At 37.7% G+C, this 24,752-nt stretch overlaps 1 protein-coding gene across 9 annotated transcripts in view; it reads left to right on the top strand.

The window, feature by feature from the left end:
- The window catches only part of CEP112 (centrosomal protein 112), a 401,294-nt gene that overhangs the window by 178,756 nt on the left and 197,786 nt on the right, over positions 1-24,752 (top strand). For all 9 annotated transcript variants that reach the window (XR_007412846.1, XR_007412847.1, XM_049113963.1 and 6 more), the window contains one exon: positions 14,084-14,266. Coding sequence is in view for 7 of the 9 variants with exons in the window: in XM_049113963.1 (XP_048969920.1) it covers positions 14,084-14,266 (183 nt within the window). In the remaining 2 variants the exon portion in view is untranslated. The remainder of the gene's footprint in view (positions 1-14,083; positions 14,267-24,752) is intronic.

The raw sequence follows: 24,752 nt of genomic DNA, 5'->3' as shown, positions 1-24,752 counted from the left end.
TATGCTTAGATTTAAAAAATTATCTGCAAAAAATACAAGGCAGGGGTGAGGTGTATGAGGGGTATAAAGGGCGGGGGCAGCAAGGCAGACAGAACAACATGCCTGGGATGATGTGGTAATGGGCCCAGTACATTGTTTACACATCAGGTCACATAAGGAATAAGTCAGTTCTAGTTGCCACATTTGAAGTAGGACATTGACAAAAGCATGTTCAAATGAAAGTCTCCAGAATATAGAAAGACTTGGAGCTATGTCAATGAGAGTATTTAAAGGAATTTCAGCAAGAGAAGACAAGACTAAGGAGAGTAACATATCTATTTATTATTTTTTAAAGATTTTATTTATTTATTTGACAGAGTGAGCACAAGCAGAGAGAGAGGGAGAAGCAGGTGCCCATCTGAGCAGGGAGCCCAACGTGGGGCTCCATCCCAGGACCCTGGGATCATGACCTGAGCTGAAGGCAGATGCTTAACTGAGCCATATTTATTCTTAAATTCGAAATCAGTCATCTATGAAATAGTAGGATTGGTCTGTATGGGAATATCCCAGTAGCCAGCAGTTAGTAGACCTGCTTGGGGCCACGGCCCACTTCTGGATGCTGTGTGTGAACTCAGCCACGCCCCTCCTCACAGTGGTCTTGCAAGGCAGAGACTATTACGTATTTTTCCCATCTTCCAGTTGTAGAAACTGTAGCGCATCCTCTTAAGTAACCTGTCCAATGTCCCACACACTTGACAGAATCAAGCCTGAACTGGAGCCATGCTCCACTCTAAACAGACTCCCCTTGCAGTTCCAGGAGACAGAAATTGAACCCATGTGTAGATAACACTGGGAGGCATATTTTGACTCATTTCAAAGTCATTCTTTCCTAAAGAATTAGGCAAATGCTCAGTGGTTTATGTTGTGAGAAAGTAAGTTCCCCAGCCTGAGTGTGTCGAAGTAGCTGTTGGCGGTGTTGTAGGGGGAGGCTGTGCATTCATAGGGCTGTCCTATCACTAAGATCCCTTTCGAATCCAGGGTTCTGTGATCTTTCTGTTCATCTGCCTGAGTAGACCCTCAGCCCGTGTGTGTATGTATCGTGACAGATGGAGACATCCCTGACTCCACCACTGACTTGTATGTTACATACTTGTCTAGCTGGATGTCCTTCAGAGCTTCCACCTGCCTTCTCAGCTGCCATTTTGTGTGTGATAAGCTTTCTATTATTTTGTTTGACTTTTCTATAAAATGTGAAATAGTAAATATTATGGTTATAGCAACTCACACTGGAAGGGGATGTAGATGCTCATCCACCAGGCCCTTGTCTACACTCAAACTGAGGTAGGTGTTCCCTGGGATAGTGAGCCAGTGCCAGGGTGTGTGTGAAGCTGCATACATGCTTCCTGGAAGGTCAGAGTCACTTGATTATTTTGTGGGAAAGCGAAGCAGTTTTACTATTGAGGTAACAATCATATTAAAACAAACAGAGACTTTCCTGTTTTGTAAAATGCAAAGTTCTCATGAATTTTTAAGATAAAATAGGACATTTCAAAGAAACCTCCAGCTTGCAGAAGCTGCTTCAGGCTATGCCCTCAGATCCCCTAGAGGGGTGCTATTCATTTTCACTGCTACCAGGGGTACTTTGGTGAAAAAGTTTAGAAGCACTTATCTGACCTAATCTCCCATTTTATAATGAGAGAATTGCCATCCAGAGGAAATGAATGACTTGTGCTTTTTTGGTTGTTAGTTTCCTTATTCGGTTTTTATTTTTGAGCCCCTTCCCATAGGGAAAGCATCATGCCAGGAACTGAAATGAAGTGAAAAAAGCAAAATGGTATTTTAAAATATTTTAGCCAGAGTGCAGGCATAAAGTGGGCAGATGTGGAGAGAAAAACTTCAAACACATGGGCTAAACACTCACACAAATATCCTGTAAAGCCCAAGCTTTCATCAAGATTTCCTGTTTCTTTCCTGTATAACCCATTGGAACAAAAAGACAATTCTAATTGTCTGCACAAACCTCATTCAAGCTGGAAACAAACAACAAACCAGGCATGCTAGGATTTCCTGAACTATGGAGATTTTTTTGGCAATCCCATCATATCATTCTTTAGTCTTATATTTTATATCTTCTCTTTTCACTACAAAGCCTTTAAAGGGAAATGTAGTTCAACAGATAAACAAGTGGTCAAATTCTTGGGGAAGAATAAATACTTATTGTTAATGATCATAAAAAACACTGAAGGGCCAACTGCTTACACATTACTCTTAATTTGAAACTTAAGAACATTTTGATAGCAAAGGCAGTGTAAAGATGAGACAAATTATACAAGATAAGTAGTTGGGAAGTTAGAAGGTCAGTTGAGATACTTAATTAGCAGATAACATGCAATTCCCACTTTTCCCCCTATGAATATTTTAGGTGTCTTAATTTTTCTATAATGTTAGACTGTGTAGCCTCACTGGAAGGGGATACAGTACAAAGCAAGACATAGAGGCCAGAGAGGGAAGACATGACTAGTCGAGGTGCCCAGGGATGTGGAAGTGTGCGGAGAGAGGTGTTGGCTTCAGAGGAGAGGGGCAGGCCTCTGCTACAAGTAGTGAGAAGGGGAGGGGAGGAAAGATACATAGAAGTTTATAAATCTGCAGCAGGAAAATGAGGATGCTCTTAGACTGAAGGTTTTCCTTCATGAGAGAGGAGGAAGGGTCATTTGCTGAAACTAGAAGTACACAGACAGCAGGGCCAAGGGAAGTGAGGATGGTTTGATATGATTGTGGTGATCCCATGACTGATCTCATCAGAAAAACTCAGTGAAACTTCTTTTTGGTATCAAGGTCTCCGATGAGGTTAATGACCATGAATTTGTGGGTCTCCCTAAGAGCTCTTCAAAATGGGTTTTCATGCTTTCTGAACATATGTGTACCTCATTGCATGCCGAGCATGCTCTGTCATTCTCTTTGTTTTCTTTTTGCTCACTCTATCCTATTCCTTTTAAAAGTCTTTTGGCTTGGCTTTCTGTTTCCAGTTTGTAAAAAATAATTTTTGAACCTTAATGACATATCAGCTGCTCTGCTCTCTACATGGTAGTGTAAATAAATGTAGTCATGATCCATTGATGCTGCAAGGCACAGATTGGCCCTACAGGCAGGAGGCAGAGTGCCAGATTCCTGGACATTAGGTGGCCAGAGTCAGAGACCCAAGCTATGAAGCTGTAGAGCCTGGGCCCATGGGTCCAGGTCAAGCATTAGGAGCCTATGTCCATAGGATGGGCATTGATGCGTGGTGAAAGGTACTTAAGGCAGGCCTCGTCTTCCTGTTTGTTTGTTTGGAACTTTTCTCATCTAGGTTAAAACAAATGGCACATTTATCTGGAGTGGGAATTAAGAGGGCAAAGATGAACACAGTTCTTTTCAGTAACTATAATGTGAAGTATATATGTTTTGTTTTAGGGATACTTCATTTGCTATGGGGCGCCTGGGTGGCCCAATCAGTTAATCATCTGTCTCTGGATTTTGGCTCAGGTCATGATCTCAGGAGTGTGAGATCAAGCTCCATGTCTGGCTCTGTGCGGAATGTGGAGCCCGCTTAAGATTCTCTCTCTCTCGGGCATCCTGGGCAACTCAGCGGTTTAGCTCTGCCTTCCACCTAGGGTGTGATCCTGGAGACCCTGGATCGAGTCCCACGTCGGGCTCCCTGCATGGAGCCTGCTTTCTCCCTCTGCCTGTGTCTGTGCCTCTCTCTCTCTCTCTGTGTCTCTCATTAATAAATAAATAAAATCTTAAAAAAAAAAAAAAAAAGATTCTCTCTCTCCCTTCAGACCCTCCCCTCAGACCTCACCCTTGCTCACCTGCTTGCTCATTCTCCCTCTCTCTAAAAAAAAAAGTAAAAAATAAATAAAAATAAAATGAACAAAAATGTGTCCTAGATAGTGATATGACTGATGATTCCCATTCTTTAGATACCTTAGAAGTTTATAATATAGAAGCAGTGTCTTTCCAATCATTCATTAGTTAATGCATGTTTATTGAGTGACTGCTTTGTACTCACCATAATTCCAGGTGCTTAGGATATGGCAGCAAACAAAATACAGTGTCTGCTCTTATGGTAGAGGGGACAACAGCAACAACTCTCTTTCTGTATCTCTTTGTGTCCCAAAATGTAAGGTAAGGTAAGGTAATGACAATTTCTACAAAGTAAAGCAGGATAAGGTGTTTGGAGTGAAGGGCGTATTTTATATAGAGTTGTTTCATGTAAGGTGTTATTTTAGATACAGACTGTGAAAGTTGCTAAAGATATGATACTCAAATTAAAACCTGCATGAAAGGTAGGAGGAAACCATACAAAACTTGAGAAGAGGAAAGAATATTTTGTACAGAGGGAATGGGTTGGTATGTGACTGGAATGGGGTGAGCTAGGGGAGAGAGTGTTAGGAACCAAGGTTAAGCTGTAGGCAGTTTCTATCAAGTTTTATGGACTGTGGTGGGAAATTTAGGTTTTATTCTGAGTGTGATGGAAAGCCATTGGAGCATTTGAGCAAAATCTGGTCTGAGTTTTAAAAAGATTTCTCTAGCTGCTGTGTGGAGCACTGATTGTAAGGAAGGTGGAGGGGAGGGCTAGTTAGGAGAGATGGCAGGGGTCTGGTGAGAAATTATCAAGGCTTGGACCTGGGGGGTGTGGTGAGGGTGATGGCAAGTGCTTAAATCCGGATGTATTTGGCAGGAAAGACTTGTTAATAGATGGGAAATGGAGTGTGAGGGGAAGAAGGAACTCAAACGGGACTCCTCAGTTTTCCTGCTGAAGAGCCAGGGGAATGGTGGTGATGCACCCGGGCTCATGAGTAGAGAGAGAAGAGGAAGGAAGGCCCAGGACTGAGCCCAGGGGCACTACAACACTTAGCAATGGGGGAGAGGTGGAGGGAACAGAGGCTGGGAAGGAGCGGCCAGAGAGGTAGCAGGAAAACTGAGAAGGTCTGGTTTCCCATAAGCCATGTGCAGGAAGTATTTCAGGAAGGAAGTGTGAGCAGCTGGCTGTTCCAGGCGCCTCCAAGAGGGGAAATTAGACAGGGACTGGAAAGCGCCCACTGGATTTGGCAAGAAGGCCTCTCGCCACCTCGTCAAGGCCAGTTGCAGGGGAATGTGGGAGCAGAAGCCTGAGTGGAGGGAGAATGGGATATGACAGTTCCTTTTGAGGAATTTTGAAAGGAAAGGGAGCAGAGAAATGAGGTGGTAGCTTGAAGGATATGTAGGGTCAGTGGAAAGTTTTTAGAAAACGAGATAAGTACAGACGTTTGTTGGTAGCTGAGCACGATCCATTGGGGAAGAAACCAGCAATGATGCAGACAGTGGTGGGATGATTGTGAGAGCAAGTGCTTAATTCGGCGCGAGGGGATGGTGTTGGTGCACAGATGGCAGGGTTCTCCTGAGGTGACAATGAAGATGGCCACCCATCCAAGTCACAGGAGAGGCAGGTAGACACATCTGTTTGGTGGTCAGGAAGATGAAGTAGTTCCCTTCTGACTACTTCTATTGTTTGGCTGTTCCTGAAACCAGCTTTTCATTCAAAACGATGAATGTTCTTGGAGTGTTGGGGTAGGTGATGAGGAAAGGATGAAGAAAAAAGGTATAGTCCATATCTTAGAGGAGTTGATAGCTGGGTTGATCTGTTTGTCCTTCTAAATTCCATACTAGCTGGGAAACTGATGATTTTTCTATTTCCTTATTCATTCAGCAGCAGTGATGTGCTGGGTTAAGAAAACCGAATGTGTTTTAGAGGAACAGATAAGAGGTAAAATAAATTAAAGATAAAATGTACAGTGAAGACATGTTTTCCCTCAAAATGTTGAACTCTGTCTAAGAGGGTGATTTCTCAGTTAATGAATTTTCTCAGTGTTGAGTGGCTTGAGTTGACCGTCATTAAACCATAGAGAAGAATCTTGAAGAATTTGACTATCTGAATGAATCTTTCCTGAGTTTTAATTGAGATCTGGCAGACAGAAAATAGTAGCTAATTTTTCAGAAAGTTTTAAAAGGGTCATTATTGTCACCCATGACCTACGGGTGCTGGCGAAGTATTTTGGACATGTTAAAGAAAACTGCAGAGAAGAGTACTTACTTCCCCCATGCGCAGCATTTACCAGCGTTCCTCCCCACCCACTGGTGTGCCTCCAGCCATCAACCCTCCAGGATTCTGAGCTCCAACAGCTTAGCTTCTGCAGGCACTCGTCCCTGGCTGTCGATGGCTCACAGGAGAGGAAAAAGAGAAGTGGCCGTGTATGCTGGGAGGTCCTCATTCCATCTCAAATAGCAGTTAGCACAGCAATATCAAACTTTTTAAAAAGAGAACTTGCATAACAAAACTGAATTGTTGATAGACAGATTTCATAGATGGGTTTTTTGTTGCAGTGCTATCATTTAGTCCCAGAGCCACATGGTCACGCACAAATAACAAATTTTACTCCTGCTCTTGACTCACTGACTATTTGTTGCGGGGCGGGGGGGGGTGCCTGTTTCTATGAAGATGTTGTTCATAAAGTCAGACTATACCATGGCATTTTCTGTGCTGACTTGTGTGGAATTTTTACTCTGACTGCAATGGCTCAGGCAGATTGTATATGTCCTTAGGTTTATCTTTTTTTTTAAGTTTTTGTTTGCATTCCAGTTAGTTGACATACAATATAATATTAGTTTCAAGTGTACAATATAGTGATCCAATCATTCTGTACATTACTTAGTGCTCCTCCTGATAAGTATACTCTTAATCCCTGAAAAATCCTTGTTTGTTTTTTTTATTGCCAACTCTCTAAAAGAAAGTATACCTTGAATTATTAGCCTCATATATATAATTGCTCATGATATTTGAATTGACCTTCATCTCTTTTTTCTTTTTTTTCTTTTCTTTTTTTCCTCTCTTTTTTTTCTTCTTCTTCTTTTTTTTTTTCCTCATCTCTCTTTTTTAAAAAAGTAGCACATTTACAATAGTTTATGAAGGGATCCCTGGGTGGCTCAGTGGTTTCGTGCCTGCCTTTGGCCCAGAGCGCGATCCTGGAGTCCTGGGATCGAGTTCCGTGTCGGGCTCCTGGCATGGAGCCTGCTTCTCCCTCTGCATGTGTCTCTGCCTCTCTCTCTCTCTCTGACTATCATAAATAAATAAAAATAAATATTTAAAAAAATACAATAGTTTATGATTTTACTAGGCAGTGGCCTTCCTATTCCTCTACTCACACTGAAGCAGGGAGGAGTTACCAGAACTGCAGTAGCATTGTCTTGAGGAGGAGATCCAAAATCTCAGGAAAATGAGAATATTAGAATGATTTTGTTACTTTAGACCAGATAACCTACTCCTCGAGAGGGCTTAGAAGATACTGCCTTCACTAAGGTGTTGAGGAATGCACTGATGGTGGGTGCCTGGATACTCTTGAGCAGCTACGTGGTGGCTTCCTCCATATGCTGGCCCTGATAGTAGGAGATGCTGCTTGGAATGGGGGTGCCCACTTCCAGGAGGATGGTAGGGTTTCCAAATGGCAGACACCAGGGGAGGAACTCAAATGTCGGATGGGAGGTAGAAGTGATTACTGTAATGGGCCCCAAGACTAGAGAGGCAATCAAGGTGTCTTGCCTGGCAAGGATCTGTGGTGATAATGAATAGAGCATGATGTTGAGGGTTAAGAGAGACCAACAAGAGTACTGCTTGTACAACATCAAGAAAAAGCCAAGAGCTGGCAAGAGAACTTTAGACAGCTCTCCACTTGAGTAGAAAATCATGGTCTTAAAAAAAAAAAGAAAAAAAGAAAATCATGGTCTTTCATTAAGTTTCCAGATCTAAGTTCACAGTTTGTAGACCCAAAACCCATGTATTTGAAGGGAGACCATGTCCCTTGATAAGGACTCTTACAATGCCAAGGAAATGCCATCCAACTTGGTACTGTGCACAATGGAGAAAGCAGAAATGCCACCAAAGTCTTATCTTCTGGATTTGACTACTGTGAATCTGATAAGAGTATAATTCCTGAGATTTCTGAGACATAGATTAATAGAAGGGTATGTAGATATATAGACACAAACATTTTCTAAGAAATGAGACTATGCTGTATTTTCTACTTTTACTAAAATAATGTTATGTGAAATTAGTATACTAGTAAAGAAACAAGGAAAACAAGGAATTTCTGAAGTTTTGAAAATGTTTCTTTGCCATATGAGAGGTGATTTCTTAGAATATTAAGAAATAAAGATTAAAGTAAGATTGAGATGTGAGACACCTGGGTGGCTCAGTTGGTTAAGTGACTGACTCCTGATTTCAGCTAAGGTTGTGATTTCAGGGTGTGAGATTGAGCCCCACATTGGGGTCATGTTGAGCATGGAGTCTGCTTTGGATTCTCTTCCCTGCCACCCACCTCCACTTGCATGTGTGTGCACTCTAAAAAAAAATAACAAATTGACGTCAGAGTCATTTTTAATTTTATGGCTCAATTTTGAGAGCATTAATTTACTCAGTATAATAAGAAAAATAAAATTTACATTCTTTTTTTTTTTTAATTTACATTCTTAAACCTTTTCCACTCACTCCTTCCACTCTGTTTTGTCAATTATAGTGTTATGTATACATTGTGGAGGGTTATAACATTTGTATTCTGTTCTATAATCATGATTATCATAATTACATAGAGTTAGTTTTTTATTTAAATCATTTGTATGCTCACCACCAGGACTTTTAGCACAACTTCCTCATAGTGAATTCCTTTATTTTGATTCATCTGTTGAGTGCTGAGATTTCATCATTAAATTGTTTTTTTCCAGGAAGGGCATCTCATTGTTATATTCATTGCATTTTTGCATGAATGAATAATGTTTCCTTATTTTTGGCTGGGCGTAATACACTGATGACCCTCTCTTCCCTAAAGCTTTGTACATAGTATTCCCCTGTATTTTGGCACTAAGCACTGTCCATAATACCCCTTTTCTAGTCATCTCTTGGTTGCCTAAATTTCATCCTCAAGTATTTTTTTTCAAGAATGGTTTGGGTTCAGTAGTTTTGAGTCTTGTTATAGTATTCTTGAGCTGTTATTTTCCTCAATAACACAAATACATAAATACAGTGTGTTTTTTTGATATACACACTTAGCTCTTCATTCATTAATGGTAAATTTTATGATATGTCTGTGTGTACATGGATTTTCTTTTGCTGTTTTCTCTCTGCATTTTCTTCTCCATCTCTTTCCTTATCTCAAGTCTCTTGTCAATACCAGGGATCCAGTTTTCAGCCATGCTTATTCAGTTGATTGATGTTTCTACTTTAGAATTAATTTTGTGATCAGGTTATTTTGGTCCTTAGCTAATTCTATTGTTTTCTCTTCTTGTCTTTGGGTTCTTCTTGCACCGCCCTCATGCTCTTACTAGGTCTCATTGTCACTCTGCTTGTTCCTGATTTTGAAGTTGTATTTTCTTTCCTCAAGAATGATGGGCCTTCTTTCCTTTCTTCTCTCCTTTTCCCTCCTCCCCACCTCTTTTTTTTTTTTTTTTTAACTAAGGTTGTTTTTTACTTCATGTAACATTTACTTTCTACAGCTTGAGATGAGGAGAACAAGGAGAACTTAGTTGGGGCTGTGAGCAACTCTTTGTTAGAGAAGTTGATAACTACTATGCCTTTTAACATTTTACTCATGTCCTCCACCAGGATGTGCTCTCTGTATTGGAGGGTTTTTTTGGGGGGGGGAATGGGAACTCTGAAGCCTCTTTTTCATCAGAACCCGCCATAATTTTTCAATTTCTCAGTTTTACTCATCTCTTTCCAGCAGCCAGTTCTCCTCCACGCAGTCACCCTCCCCACTCTCCCCTTAGGAGATCTTCCCCAGCATTCACCAGCTCCTGTCCCGCCGTGTCAGAACCTCTCTGTCATGGATGGCCAATGTGACAACCCTCTTTCTTTGTGGGGCTGCTGCCAGTGAGTGTTCTGTTGGTTTTTAATGCTCGTTTTGTTGTTCTTAAGAATTTTTCAGCCGTCTTGACTCAGAAGTTCCGGTGCCAGGTGTGTTCACTGTGAAGCCTAGGTTGCCTCAGAAACCATTTGTTCCCTTAGTGCCAGAAACATCCCAGCAGCAGCTGAATGACTGACCATTAGGGTGTGATGGGGAAGCTTCCTGGATTAAGATTGTCACTGTATTACCTGGCTAGCCTTTTCATCTCTCTCAACTCTTCATCTTTCATACTTCTGTTCACTTGGAATTAGAGTAGCTACCATTGAGTTGTAAGGCACATCCATCCCCAGAGCTCCTAATTGAAAACTCCTTCCCCTTCTTCCTTTCCCAGCCAGAGCACAGGAAGGGCCTCTTTTTCTACTTCCTAGAGCTTTAAGCCATTTTTCTACCAAGGCTTATAGAAATATAGATCTTTGTAATTTGGTTATGCATAAGGTTATTTTAGTTAGTATTTTGCACCACAAGTCCTTTTTAAAAATGTGTTGGATGCATTCTATCACTTGCACAATTTATGTTTCTGGTTTTGAAATTTCTGACATTGAGATGTGTTATTGAGTTGTTTTGGTCTTCCATGGGTTATGTACTGAGGAGTAATGACTCCGTCCATCCCCCTTTTTCTTTTTCTTTATGATATTATTAAAAGGTGTTCAGGCCACATCTGCTGACACTGATTTCACTGTAAAACAGTCACCAGGACTAAAAAAAAACATATATCCTAAGACCCCCAGAGACTTGGCTATCTGGTTGTTCCATCTTGGTCTTCTCAGAGCCTGGAATGTACTTCTGCTCTTGGACACTCAGGTGAAGTTTCAATTAGAATGAGGACATCATCATCAGTTTGCAAAATGATTTAGTCTGTGATGGAGGGCTGCGCTTTCAGGGACTTCAGAACTTCAGAATTTCACTCTTGAACTTCATATGTAGTGTGTATAGTGTATGTGGGGTAACGTGGTGAATGGAGCACTATGTCTCCCATTTTTACCTTCAAAAATGTCAATTTCAACCTAATAGCTTCCAGGCAATAAAGCCAATTTCTCACCCAAACCCCAACCACCAAGCCATCAAGCCCAGCATCTCAGGGGACTACCAGATACTACCAGATGCTTGTACTTGAGAGCTATTCACTTCACTTTCCCTGGAAGACATGCTGATCTGCTTTAATACATGTTGCGTGGGTGTACATAGCCAGTATAGGTACCTGGCCTACAGCCCAGTGCTTTTGGATTAGGGAACTTAAAGCTTTCCCTTCTGTATCACAGGGAGCTCTTTAGCTGGCCTTACTTTAAAAGGTTCCTTGGTGCTGGTGCATCCTATTTATCCCTGTAGGATATATATATCACCTTGACATAGAGACCTTATCGACCACTGAACATTCATCGCTTGGATGCTGTGTGCTCTTACATCCTCCACATTTTCCATGATTTACAACCTCCCGATCACCATTAACTCCATTAGACATGATTGTTGGTCAACCAGGAGTATCTAGTAGTCCAAGATAAAAAGGACACCCTACTTCATGTTTACCTTTGAGATATACCTATAAGTAAAGGACTGAGCTGGAAAAGCCAAAAAATTCTTTTAACATTTACTGACAGGGAAGGGGATAGGAATCAGTACAATCTTGAATTTAAACAGATTTACTTTGGTGATGGCTTTGTAGTAATGAATATCATCATTAAGATGTTTCCAGAACATTAGAGTTCTTTTTCTTCTGGACTCCACCACTTATCAGGAGAAGACATGTCTGCCAGATGATGCTAACAGTAAGGAATCCTAGGCAAAGACCAGAAAGGTTCATAACATCTAGAAGTTGGCCAAGTAGTGTTGGTTCGAACAGACAAACCTGAGCTGTTTTACTTTAAAAGGCTCCAGAAACCCTGAGATTTATTCATTCATGAACTAGCATCACTGAACAATGGGTCCTGACATAATAACAAACTACTAATAATTTATGAACATCTATCTTTAGGCTTGAAATTACACTATCTCTATTTCATTTGTTCCTAATTTTAAAAAAACGAATAAACTGAAATCTGAACCTGGGCAGGGTCATTGATCAGTCTACTGGAGCTTTTCAAAAAACTCCGAGAAAGTTACTATGGGAGTACATTATTTAGAGCCTAAAATGAGGCAGCATCATTACTAATGATCTCATGGTGACTTCTGGTCATGTGTTTTTTCTTGGGGGAAGAGTTCTATAATTCTTCTGCATTGATTACAGGTCAACTGGTTACTTTTTCCTGGAGTATGTAAAATATATTGTTTTCCATCAATTTTAAATCACACCCATTCTCTCAATTTTTCTGAGGCTTTTGAGTATCCGGATATCCGTAGAACTCTCTGCCTCCATCTATTTCCTTTCAATGTGTGAACTTAAATGATTTTAACTAAAACTTATAAATTTATTATAATAATACTTGGTAGTGTAACATTGAGTAGAAATAATAATGTGTCCAAGAACTAAAAATATCCCAACTCAATAATTCATAAACTCAGATGCCTGAAATAATGCAGTAATATCAATAAAATTTTAAATTCTCTCTGTTCTTGGGATTAACATTGTAGTTGTGTGAGTCACAGAGTAAAGCATGCCCATTAATTTTAAATAAAGAAAACTTTACCACTTGGTATATAAAGAGAAGATGGTTATATTATATTTTCTATGTATTGCCAGCAGTAGAATAATAGGGAAGAAAGATCCCTAAATTTGAAGTAGACACAGATTCACTAGAATGTGTCTTTGTTCTCAGATGCAAAATAAATGTTTCTATATTACTTTATGCATTATTTTGTTCTGGTAAGCACATGTATCGAGAAGTGAGTATCTTTTCCTTTCTTCTCGATAGTATATATGTAATACATTCATAAGTGGTCAGAAATTTCTTGTTCATTTTCCACTCTAAGAAAAATCACAATAAGAAAAAAATGATGAAACCTGTGTTTATAAGCATATTCGATTTGTGTTTTGATTCTTAATTTGCAATTAGAGGATGAGAATTTCAAATCTCAAAAGAAAATAACTTCTGAAATTTAACGTAGCATGCACGCATGGAGAAATGAATGCTATCGCTTTAAGATAAGGTAGTCTGGTGATTCATTGCACGAAACAAGAAACAAGATCGATTTGGAGCAGGCTCCTACTGTTAGCTTTTTTGAAGATGGATTCTCACGCCGAAAATAACACAACATATTCTAGATAACAGCAGTTTTTCCCCTGAAATCCACCAAAACTGAAGAAAAATCCAAGTGACTGTTCTTAGCAGCTGTGTGGCCCGGAGTTCACTGGGGAAGCTGGCTTCCTGCAGTCCCCTATTCATCACCTGCTTCAAAGACAGCCTGGCTGGCTATAGTGTGCAGGCCAGGTAGGGTGCCATTGTGCACAGTCTGGGAGGATTAGTATCAAAGCTGCGGCAACCAGGCCCTTGGTCTCGGGCTGCCATTCAGTCTAGCAGGGAGAGGCTAAGACTGGCCAAGGTCACAGTCTCCAGTGTGGAGTGGACTGGGAAAGGATCCTGAGAATAGAATGCTCTTTATGAAATCATGGCGCAAGCTTGCAGCACAGCAGGTGCCCTTCTGGAACACATAACATCTGTTTATGTTGGTCCACCGTAGCTGACAACAAGATAATAGAGCTTTGAAATTTATCATTTTATTTTTTAAAAAGACAACTGTATATACAATAATCCAGATGCGTATTTAGCTTCGAGCTTTTATTTGAAAATCATAAAGAAAACTGACCGATTTAATTGCTGCTTTTACGTGTATATATTGAAGCAAACAGCAAAGCGTACTGACTATTAACCATTTATAACCATTGCTGATCAGTAATACCCGAATTCTTGGGTAGGAAATACCTAGCATTCAACATAATTTTATTCAATGTTCAGGCATTTATGTCAACAGATTGCAGAACGATTTCCTGAATATGCCCAACTGTCTTGAATATTAGGAGGTTTGGATAAAATCCCTCCCCCCCACCCCCTACAGACGAGAGTATTTCAAGGGTGAGGTAATAATGACGCAAAAATAAAATTTTCAACTTGGACAAATTAGAGAAAAATTAAGCTGTCCATGAGTTGTCATGACGACAAGGATGTTCTGTTGATGAACTGTCCTCCTCATTGTCCAATCAGATAGTAGAGCTGAAGCTGGAGCATGAACAGGAGAAGACGCACCTATCACAGCAGCATAGCGCAGAGAAGGATAGCCTAGTCCGAGACCATGAACGGGAAATTGAAAACCTGGAAAAACAGCTTCGCGCTGCCAATATGGAGCACGAAAATCAAATTCAAGAGTTCAAGAAACGAGATTCACAGGTAATTATCAATAATATTTGATAAAACGGGTATCTATTTTTAAAAAGTCATCAGCGTTTAGTGTTTTCTTATTATTCTTGTTGGTGCACGCTGTTTGATCATTTGCAAAACTGACATATAAATGTGATTTTTTTTTGTTTTCTTCTCCCTACCCCCCCGTTTTGAGGATGAATAAGGCTTTAACTACAGAAACCACAGGTAGCCAGATTAAAAATCCCATGGCGCGCTATAACTTGGCCCCTTTTTTATAATCTTGTCTCGGTGCCTTTCATGATGGATTTTTTTAAGGTATCTGCCCCTTACCCCTCCCCTCAGCCTCAGCAAATCCCTATGAAATATATCAGCCTCACTCCTTGCTTTTTGTTTTAATCTCTGTAGGTAATCAAGCAGCTGTTTTAATATTTGCTTTTCCTTCCTGGTATTGCTTTTTTTTTTTTTTTTCCATTAGACTCTATATTTGATTAGATCACTCAGATGGTAATTGATAAAAATGACTCCAGAGAAGGGCTATTTCCCATCAGGTCTGTCGCTTTTTCCTACATGCACATTGCACATGCCTCCTAGCCTCCATCTCTGGAGTCCCTGTTGGAAGCCATTTGGCAGAATAACCCCCAGCTGTGGTAGCATTTGACTCTTCAAACTTATGGATGAAATGTGCACTGTCAGCATGGAAAATTATCTTTATAAATTTCAGATGAAAAAAAAAATCTTATTGGGTGTGTGCATCTTTGTGGTACAATACGTTCTTTAGGGTATATATAATCAAAGGCCTTTAGTGTATCCTCTTGAGATTGCTGGGACATTTTATTAAAGAAAAATTGAGGAGCAATTGATAACAAAAAAAGATAATTTTCTTTTCTAATAAAACCATATCATATACTAGGTCTAAATACCTCTTTTCCCATTGAAATCTTCACCATATTATTCATACCACACATAAGCTTCTTCCTAGTTATCCTTTCTCCCCAAATAATACAATTTTTAAACAATGAACTAAGCCTTCTATTTGTTATTACATGTGTTTGAACAATTTTATATAATCATCTAAACAATAAAAATACTACTGATTAAATAAGATGTTTATTTCTTGGGTGGAGGGCGGGAGGCGGTAAGGCAAAGAATAGGAGTTATTGGTTATTTTTCATTTGACCTTGAGTTGTCTTTTACCTTCAGAAAATGACTGGGCACTGAGTATACAGTATATGTATACTCAACGTGGGTTTTTTTGGTCAATGTTATACATTTATAGGAAAACTATTTTCAATTTGTTTTGGGGGGGTTTGCTAACTAAAAAGGTAGTCATTGTAGTAGCCATGATACCAGAAGAGTCAGGTGGTTCCTGCTAAATCAACGTGTATTATATTTTTGCCACCAACCTCATTAGAGCCTTTATAAAATATATGCTGATCTTCTGATTGTTAGCCGTATAATTTACTAAGAATATTTTCAAACTCCTATTCTTCTTCAAAGATGATGCTAAGCCTTACCATTGTCTTCTATGATAAAGTATTTGGGTTCTGAGTCTGTGTAGGGTCTGTTTGCATAGTAGAATTGAATACTTGATATGATAAAATACATTAATTTATGTAACTTCCTACTATTTTGGTGCTGTTGTGGAAAGCTTACAGTAGTGGAGGCCAAATTTAGGAAATCTTTGTGATTTTACATACGTCATATCTGCCATATATAGGGTGCGGTTCATCCAATAACAAAAGGGAAATTTTAGAATTATTACATATAATTAAGTCACAGGGAGAGTACAATAAGGTTCTTAATTGAATTTCTTCTAATTGAAATAATCAGTATGAGGACCATATGACCTCTTCAAATATTGTAGCATAGGATTGTGTTTCTCCTATTTTGTGTCTTTCTTGGAACAATTGGAATTGCTGTCATGGGAATGCTAGTAAAGCAATGGAAACTAAGGCTAAATGCATTCTTGATCTGAATGAAAATGATTTTCTGTGTAAGCTAAATTTAATTGTTTTTAGAGAATGTGTTTTTAAAAAATCTTTCCCAATAAGTTATATTTTAAAAAATATTATCATGTATACCAAAATGCTAATAATTTGTATTTATTTTGGTTATTCATTGAGGATATTAATTCAATATTTCCTTCAGGTAAGATATAAATTTTTCAAATATATCTTTTCATGGTTATGATTTAAATAATATAATGTATACCTTTGAAGTCCTGAATTCCATTCACGAATTTCAAAAAAGCAAAGTGGATATATATTTTTTAAATAGATATTATTTTCAAATCATTGTTTTGTGGCTTGATACATGTGTGATGTATCTTAAATATTGGATTATATAATTTTTAATTTTTAGTTCCAGAGAGATTTGATTTTCAGTTCACGTTTAGCTACTCCCGTTTAGCAATGGAGGCCATTTTGTAAAAAGGATTGTTTGAAATACTTAACCAAAAGAGGACGAGTGAAGGTACCTATTTTGGATACTGCAGCTTTGCTTGCCATTTTTTCTTCCACCAGATTGTTCAATGCAGACAACATACTAAAGATCTACTTTTGGTTTCTTCCAAACATATAATGTATACTGATAAGAAAACCCATTATTTTAAAGTATAGTTACTTACTATACTTTAGGTAAATCATGCGTCAAACAGGAACTACTCCCTTTTGGTGAATATGCTGTATAATTATTACAGGTTAGTTGTTACCCAGGTAATTTCTGTTTTATAGAGAAATCCGAAGATATAGTAATGCAACTAAGGACAATTAACTATTTCTTTCATTTTATTTGGTGCATTTAGCTAATTATTCTATGCATATGTTATATCTTTGTCGTAACTTGATTTTCAATTAAATAGGATATTTTATGTTGTGATGCTTACATTTGTTAAAATTCACATTAAATTTTATCATCCTCATACAAGATGGTCAACCTGGTATCTACCTAGGGTCATAATGTTTAAGAAAAAGCATCCAGGTCAGTAGATAATAAGAAGTTACAACCTCATTATCTAATATTTCTCATTTGCCAGATCCCTCTTGTTGAAATTAATTTGGAGGATGATTTGATTGACTTAGTAATATTTTTTAATACAAAGAAAATGTATAGTTTTGTTATGACAATCTTAGGAGAGCTTCTTCTAACACGGTGGTTCTGCGTGTCATTTTGCTTTTGAACTGCAATGTAGTGAAAGAATTTCAACAGCTTATTCTTTTGAATGACAAGAAAAACATAACTTAGGTTCCTTGACCTCTTGGTTGTTCTTTTAGGACCCTGAACCACTTGGAGATTGCTTGATCCTTTTTATGTTTGTCACCAGAGTGAATGGTATATATGAATACTGTAGAGAACCTTTGTGACCTGCCCCAAAGGTGGGGTCACCATCATAGGACAGCTGTCTATGTGATCTGTTGGGGTACAGACACAGGAAGACTCAGGGTAACCACAGCAGCCACTGTGAACCACCATCAGTATAGTAAGGCAAATTAGTACACCAAACTTAGAGAAGGTTATCATGAGATCCAAAAATACATTAAACTTAAAATTTGTATATAGGAAATTGGATCTTGCCTAACACTGGCATCTGAATGCCTTTCTTGATTGCTTAAACTGAGAACCATGATGCTCATATGAATGAACTTTGCATAATAAATGGACAGATCATCTTGATTTTGCCACTTTGATAAGTAAGAAGCTGCCTTGTTGCTAATTCTAGAATGCAGGATTTTCAGAAATCCTCCTTTCTCTTTTCTACCTAAAAATATCTTCCAGAAAAGCTATTTGAGGTCAGATAATTTTAATTTTTTAAATTATATCTCTGTAACATCACTTTGTTTTCCATGAATTTGGTAGCCTGGGTCCAAAATAAAAATGTCCATTTATAAACTGGGTATGTGCCTGTGTGCATTGGATTGAATACTGGCTATCATTCTTCAAAGACAGCTTATGGATAAATTTAGCAATATGTGTGTTCTGAACATTTCTGCTAAACCTATGCATGGTCTTTGGGCTTTTGTAGGGAAATATTTTTCCTTTGAACACATTGAGTTTAATTTCTTTATGTGCCAACCACTTTCAAAAAGGATTTGAGGCAGCATTTTGTAATAAACACACATTTAAACAGGTAAAATATACTGAAAATAGTAATTAAGCAATAAATGTTATTAACCCACCAGAAGATCTATATCTTTTTTAAAAAATGCTTTAGTTAAGTACAAGTTTGAGCTTTGAGCTCACCTAGAAGCCACAGCAAAGAGGGAAACATAATGAACTGTATAGTTCTAATTATCTATGAAAGAAATCATACTAGTTCATTTTTTTCTAGCTCTCAGTTCTAGATAAATTTATGACATTATTTTTTGTAATGTCATATTTATTTTGTCAGTGGCCTTTATGCTAAGGCCATAAAGCATAAGGCCACTGACCAACGTAACTGCCAATGACGATCTCTATATGTTAAGACATTTGGAAATAAAATCTTGTAGGACCAGATTCTTTAAGTACTTTCACAAAATGTAATTAGCGGGTTTTATTTTAATGTGTCCAAATTTCATGTTAATTAATTGAAAATACCATCATTCTTAATATCAGAAACACATCTGCTTTAAGAAGGGATCCAGTTTTGTACATATTATGTAATAAAATGAAAGCATATTTTAAGTCACAAGCCTAGCAAATTCCAGTACTTTCATTATGTGACTGATCCTGAAACCCTTAGAAAAATGTCTTTAGGAAGTTCCAATTAGAAACATGGCTGGGATTAGAAATAGTTTAAGAGTTAATGCCCTACTAGTAATTTCCAAGACTGTTACTCTCTTTCTTCTGATTCTCTTGTCCTCTGAATTTATATTATGGAAAACTCTGAGAAATAAAAGTAAGTGGTAATTTGGTCCAGTAGTGTAGGCTATTTGTATCTATTTGTAAAATAGGTTGCTTTCTACCTACATAACCAAACTGGTACTTTATCATCAATATTTATTCACTAATATCATTTACTTTGTTTTGAGGTAGTAAATATTTTTATCTCTTTGGGTGGACTGATGTCTTGGAAAAACCAAACTATGTAAATATCTTTCCCCCAACATAATGAGGCTGTTGCTGTTAATGTAACCCCGCTTTTTGTTCCCCTTGTGTCCCTGGTGACACATACAGCCACATCAGAGTGGTTGCCTGGTGTTCCAGCTGTGTACACACCACACTTTGATACTTTCCCCGCTACACTGACTTATCTGTGTTAGATGGAAAGAGGAATGGAATTAAGTGTGTTTTTAAGTATTAAGGGGGGTTTTGCTACAATGTACATCATGTTTAGTGTCAGACATAAGAGATGGTGGGAAGATATTTTTAGCATTTACTTTATTATTCTGCAAAAAGAAAATAAGACTTTTTCAGTGGACTTGTGGCAAAACCACACATTACAATTTTCCATTTATTTTCTTTAGATGAAGTTTTATAGTATTATCTAAGTGCTGTGTTTAAGATAGATCAAAACTTACTGTAGACATTTAGAATATAAACAGAGGTTGTCCTACTAACTAAGCCATTTTTAAAAGCCTGCAGGAGGGAAGTACTGTTTTTCAGATATTAAAAGCATAGGTTATACAGAATTTTCCAAATACGACCAAAGTTCTTATATATTGACATGGATATATATCAATGCAGAGATGTCGTTTTACTAGTATCCAATGGTAGTTTGTCTAATAGTATCACATATACTTAATAGTATGTTTTGTTTATATCTTATATATATTTCTGTGTACAAGAATACTGTTTCTTAGGTGCTTCGTTAGGAGGAAAGATGGAAAGATAACCTTTCAAGTAAAGTTTACATTTTTCGTAGATCACTAGCTTTCTTTTTCCATTGTAATTCTAAAATTCTGTAGTTATTTTCATCTTTTAAGAACAAAATAGCATATATACCTATAATTAAACTATTATAAATAATTCAACTTGATCCTCATTGTGGAGAAAATTATATTAAGATGAAAAAATAAAAACAAGCTGAGACAAGGAAATCAGTTTCTCTAAGAATGATCCATTTGTAGAAGTACTATACAGTGTATCTTTAGTCCTGTGCATATTTTTTAAATGTGGCAGTTACCATGGAAACCACATTCCATGGCATGTGGTCCACTTTTAGATAAAGAATATTCCTTTTAAAGACAAACCTTCCAAATCATAACATAAAGTATTCCCTTTGAATTAACAACTCTGTGTCAATTGAATGATTGCTTTAAAAATCTGTCTTTCTTTCTCATTATACTTCATAGATTTTTTTTTGAAATATTAAAGTTGTTCTTGAAGAAGTAATAATTAAATGCTGGAGATATTTAAAATAGGGGGTGCAGTGTTTTCTGCAGTGATGGAAACTAGAGAGCTGCCCAGGGAGTACAAGTCTGTTGACACAGCATGTGGCGCTGGACACGCACCTTGTAGTCATGTCAGGTATCTAAGTATCCAGCAGTAACATTGCCAGATTGAGTAAAAAGATGACCACATCCAATTATTTTCGGTTCACAGATAAAGAACCTCTGGTTCAAGGACATTATCTTGCCCAAGGTCACAGAACGAGCAAACCAGGGCTTCTTAATTTTAATTCAGTGCTCGTTCTTTATCTCACAGCCTCTTTCAAAAGAGATTTTAGATTTTTTGGAGACACTTGGACACAGCAGAAAAGGCACAGGGTTATATGTGAACCTTTGCCTAGCAGGAGAGAGAGAGACACTGGTATTCTTTGTTCCTCAAGCTGAGATTCTCATCGCAATTTGCATTTCTTTCACTGATTCGCCATACTTGACGTTGCTGCAAAGTCGTAATTGAATCATGCTGTGTGAGTTCCAGTTTTAGTAAGCAATACCTCCTAGAACAACACTGAATTTTTATGCTTGTTTGTGTTTAACAGCAGCAGCAGTAACAAATATTTATTGCATGCTTCCCATGCACCAGGCTGTCTGCTAGGTCCCTTACATTGCATCATCATCTTCTACCCTTCCAATGTTCAATAAGGATTAAATTTCCCATTTGGAAACTCTGTTTTGACCTTCTTACCTGGGCCATAGGATGAATGTATGTTACTCCATTTTATTGATGAGAAAAGTTACAGAAAGCACAAGTCAAATGCCCAAGGTTACATAACTAGTAGTTAGTGTGGTTAAGACTCATGGCAATGTCCCCTGTCCCATATGCCTGCTTCTGTATGAGCTTGCTGTATAATTGTGGAATTGTATAATTCCACTATATTTTCAATTTTGTATTGTTAATACACTAGTGGATTTAAAATACTGATGCTTATTGGTTGAGCATCTGCCTTTGGCTCAGGTTCTGATGCCCAGGTCCTGGGATCAAATCCGCATCAGGCTCCCTAAGAGAGCCTCTTCTCCTCTGCCTATGTCTCTGTCTCTCTCTCTATATCTCTCATGAATAAATAAATAAAATCTTAAAAAATAATTAATAAAATAAAATACTGATGCTCATAACTCAGACTATGTATATCCAAATCAAGATTTAGCTAGTGGTTTCAAACTTTCTCCAGAACCACAAGCCATGGCTATGTCTCTATTCTGAGACAAATTAAACTCTGAAGAGGTGTGCAATTCTTAATATTTTATTTGGAATAGAATTCCTTCCCACAAGTTTCAGAATTTGTAGAATGGAAAAATGGATGTGATTTTGAGATGGGTTTACTATTGGCTTTTACATTAATACTGAAATAAAAAGATATGTCTACAGTAAGAATCCAGGAAGCTTTTAAGTCAATGGATCTACCAAGCTCTATAAAAATCAATTAGGGATTTACATTTAGTACTGGTGAAATATGGTTTGTTGTGAATGGTTTATTGTAAGTAAATATCTGTTGTATTCATATATTAATTTGTAATATTACAAATGATCCCTTCATTTTATGGAATGAATTTTTAAATCTCAAAGATTTTATTCTCAAAGAATTTTTTTCCCTAAAGGAACCCATATGATGATCCTGATTGCATGACAACAGCTAGTCCAAACCTTTCAGAAGTGAGGTCATGGAGGTTGAGTAAGTTCAAACTGGGAGACTTTCTTGATAGAAATACAAGGAATAATTAGAAAATGTGTTTCCTTTAGAATCCTCAGAATCAGTTTATGTTGATGCAATTTGACTTAGTCAAAATGAGAAGTTTTTCAGGTGAATTCTTTTTTCTCTTTTCTTTTCTTTTCTTTTCTTTCTCTCTTTCTTTCTTTTCTTTTCTTTTTTTCTTTTCTTTTCACATAAAATACCTCAGAGATGAATTGTTATTCCACATACTAAATGTCATTCCCATTGACATAAGGAAAAATGCCTTCAGTTATTTTTAGCATATTGCTCTTGTCCTTTTCACCTCTGCCTCAATGAAATTACTAAGAATGTTGGCAGAAATTTATCTTTGAGGAAATATTGGATGAATAGCTCTTCTTTCTTGATGTCTTGGAAAAGTCATTTTTGGATTTCTGACTCAGTCAGTTCTCTCAGAGACATCCTTGATGTCTTTATTTAGAAATTTGAGGTAATTTTTTGTGACAGGGAGGTCGGAGCCAAAGTGCAAGAAATGATTGGCAAAATGATGATATCATCAAATGTTCAAAGAGCTGGCAAATTGAAGCTTATTAAACTGTCATTTTGTCTTCCATTCAGGACTAATTGGAATCATGCCTAGTTGCATGACACGAAAGATATTTAACACCTGAGAATTTCTCATGAGAAAAATGACAGGAATCGATGTTAGGGAGACCCTAACCTTGTGTTTGAGGAAAAAAGCAAAGGAACTACATGAAAATTATAGTCTGTTTTCAAACTGCTTTAATATTTGTGTACAGAAAATATTTGAAAAATATCATTAATAGGAGAAAACATTTAGATGATAAAAATTGGCCTAATTGAGACCCACAGCCTTGAAATTGGTGGATTAATGTGAAACTTGAGGTAATGTTTTTCAGTTAAAATGAATATTAAAACTCAGTGAAACTTATTTTTCTTCATTTGTTTTACATTGGTACCTGACAATTATTTTAAATTGTTACCTGACCTCTCAAGTAGTTGGGGGCATTTGTGTACTGGGAGGTTGGAGAAAGATCACAAGGAATCAGGAAGAAACAATACATCATTAGACTTGGAGGGTTTGAAAATGTGTGTTATTTTTCCAGTTTGTTTTGATTTGTTTTTCTTAGGTATGAGGTCAAGGCCTGAAGGTATTAGTAATATTTGAAAATGAGTTAATGGCGTCCTTAGAGAATGGAGTTTACTAAAGTATGTAGCCTGGACCTGGCGTCTCTTCCCTTGTTAATAGGGGCAGTCTCAAGGCAGCATTAATCTTGCAGTGTGTGTGTGTACATGCACACATGTGTATATGTGTGTGCGTGTCTCACTGATATCATCAGTCTGTGTTACAGAGGAGCTTCCAGTGAACATGAAACCCAACAGCTCAGCCAGGCCTAGCATCTCAAAGCAAGGGGATTTTCCAGTGGAAAGACTTGAAAGTTACAGGTCTTTAAAAAGGTTAAAATTAAACTGGTGATTCATTCATCTTAAGTTTGCTCCTTAAGTCAGTGTTTATTAATGAAACAAACCCCAGATCCCTAGGGTCAAGTGGGACCTTATTTATTTTGTTATTTGCAAAGATGTCATTTAATGTACAAAATGCATGTGTTCACCAAATGTTTCCTGAAAAGCTAATTTTTTGTAATGTAAATGTTATCCTCACTTGTTGGGCAAGTTTTATAGTAGCTCCAGATAAAGTGATGTTGGCATGTGCAACAAAAGTGGAGTGTGAGGTTTGAAAACTTTTGTTCTTCAATTATTCAAAAATTATGCCAAAGCTGTCGTTAGACAAAAGCCATGAGTTCAAGAGGTACAGTGTGTTGCCAGCCCCTATTAAAGTCAATCCTGACTGTGCATGTGCTGGTTCAGACTTTGGGAAACATGGAAATACACTCTTGTGCTTTTACCTCTCTAATCATTTCTAGTGACATGCCGTTGACATCACAATCTGTTACTATAAAGTTGGTGCTTCTTAGATTAAATCATTCAACTCAGATATAAGGATAGTTGAGTAAATAAATCTCTGGAAAACATAATTATTGTTAACTATTCTAATTGCTTTGAGGAGTCTCATTGTTCCATATAGATAGTGACTAGATGCAACTCTGTGACTTCAACATTTTATAAGTGTGACTTTTTAGATAACATAGAAATGAAACTTATCTTCATATACATTTCCCTACCTGTAAAAATTAGGCAGAATTATGTATATGGAATTTCCTTATGACAGAGACTTTATTCAGCTTGATTCATTTATTCAGTAAAGATTTCGTGAGTACTGTTCTGTACCAAGTCCTGAGGCTAGGTGTTTTAGGGGGTACTTTTTACATCCTGGTGCCTGTGCCTGTTGTCCCAGGGTTGTAAAGGGCATAGCCTGTCGGGCCCTAAGGGAGTTCCTGCTCTGGGTTCAGCAAAGAACAAGAGAGACCCATCCTCTGCTCTAAAGGAACCTACACTGGA

Source organism: Canis lupus, chromosome 9 (genome assembly GCF_003254725.2).
Source record: "Canis lupus dingo isolate Sandy chromosome 9, ASM325472v2, whole genome shotgun sequence".
NCBI classification, from domain to species: domain Eukaryota; kingdom Metazoa; phylum Chordata; class Mammalia; order Carnivora; family Canidae; genus Canis; species Canis lupus.
This window is presented reverse-complemented; position numbering and strand designations above follow the sequence as displayed.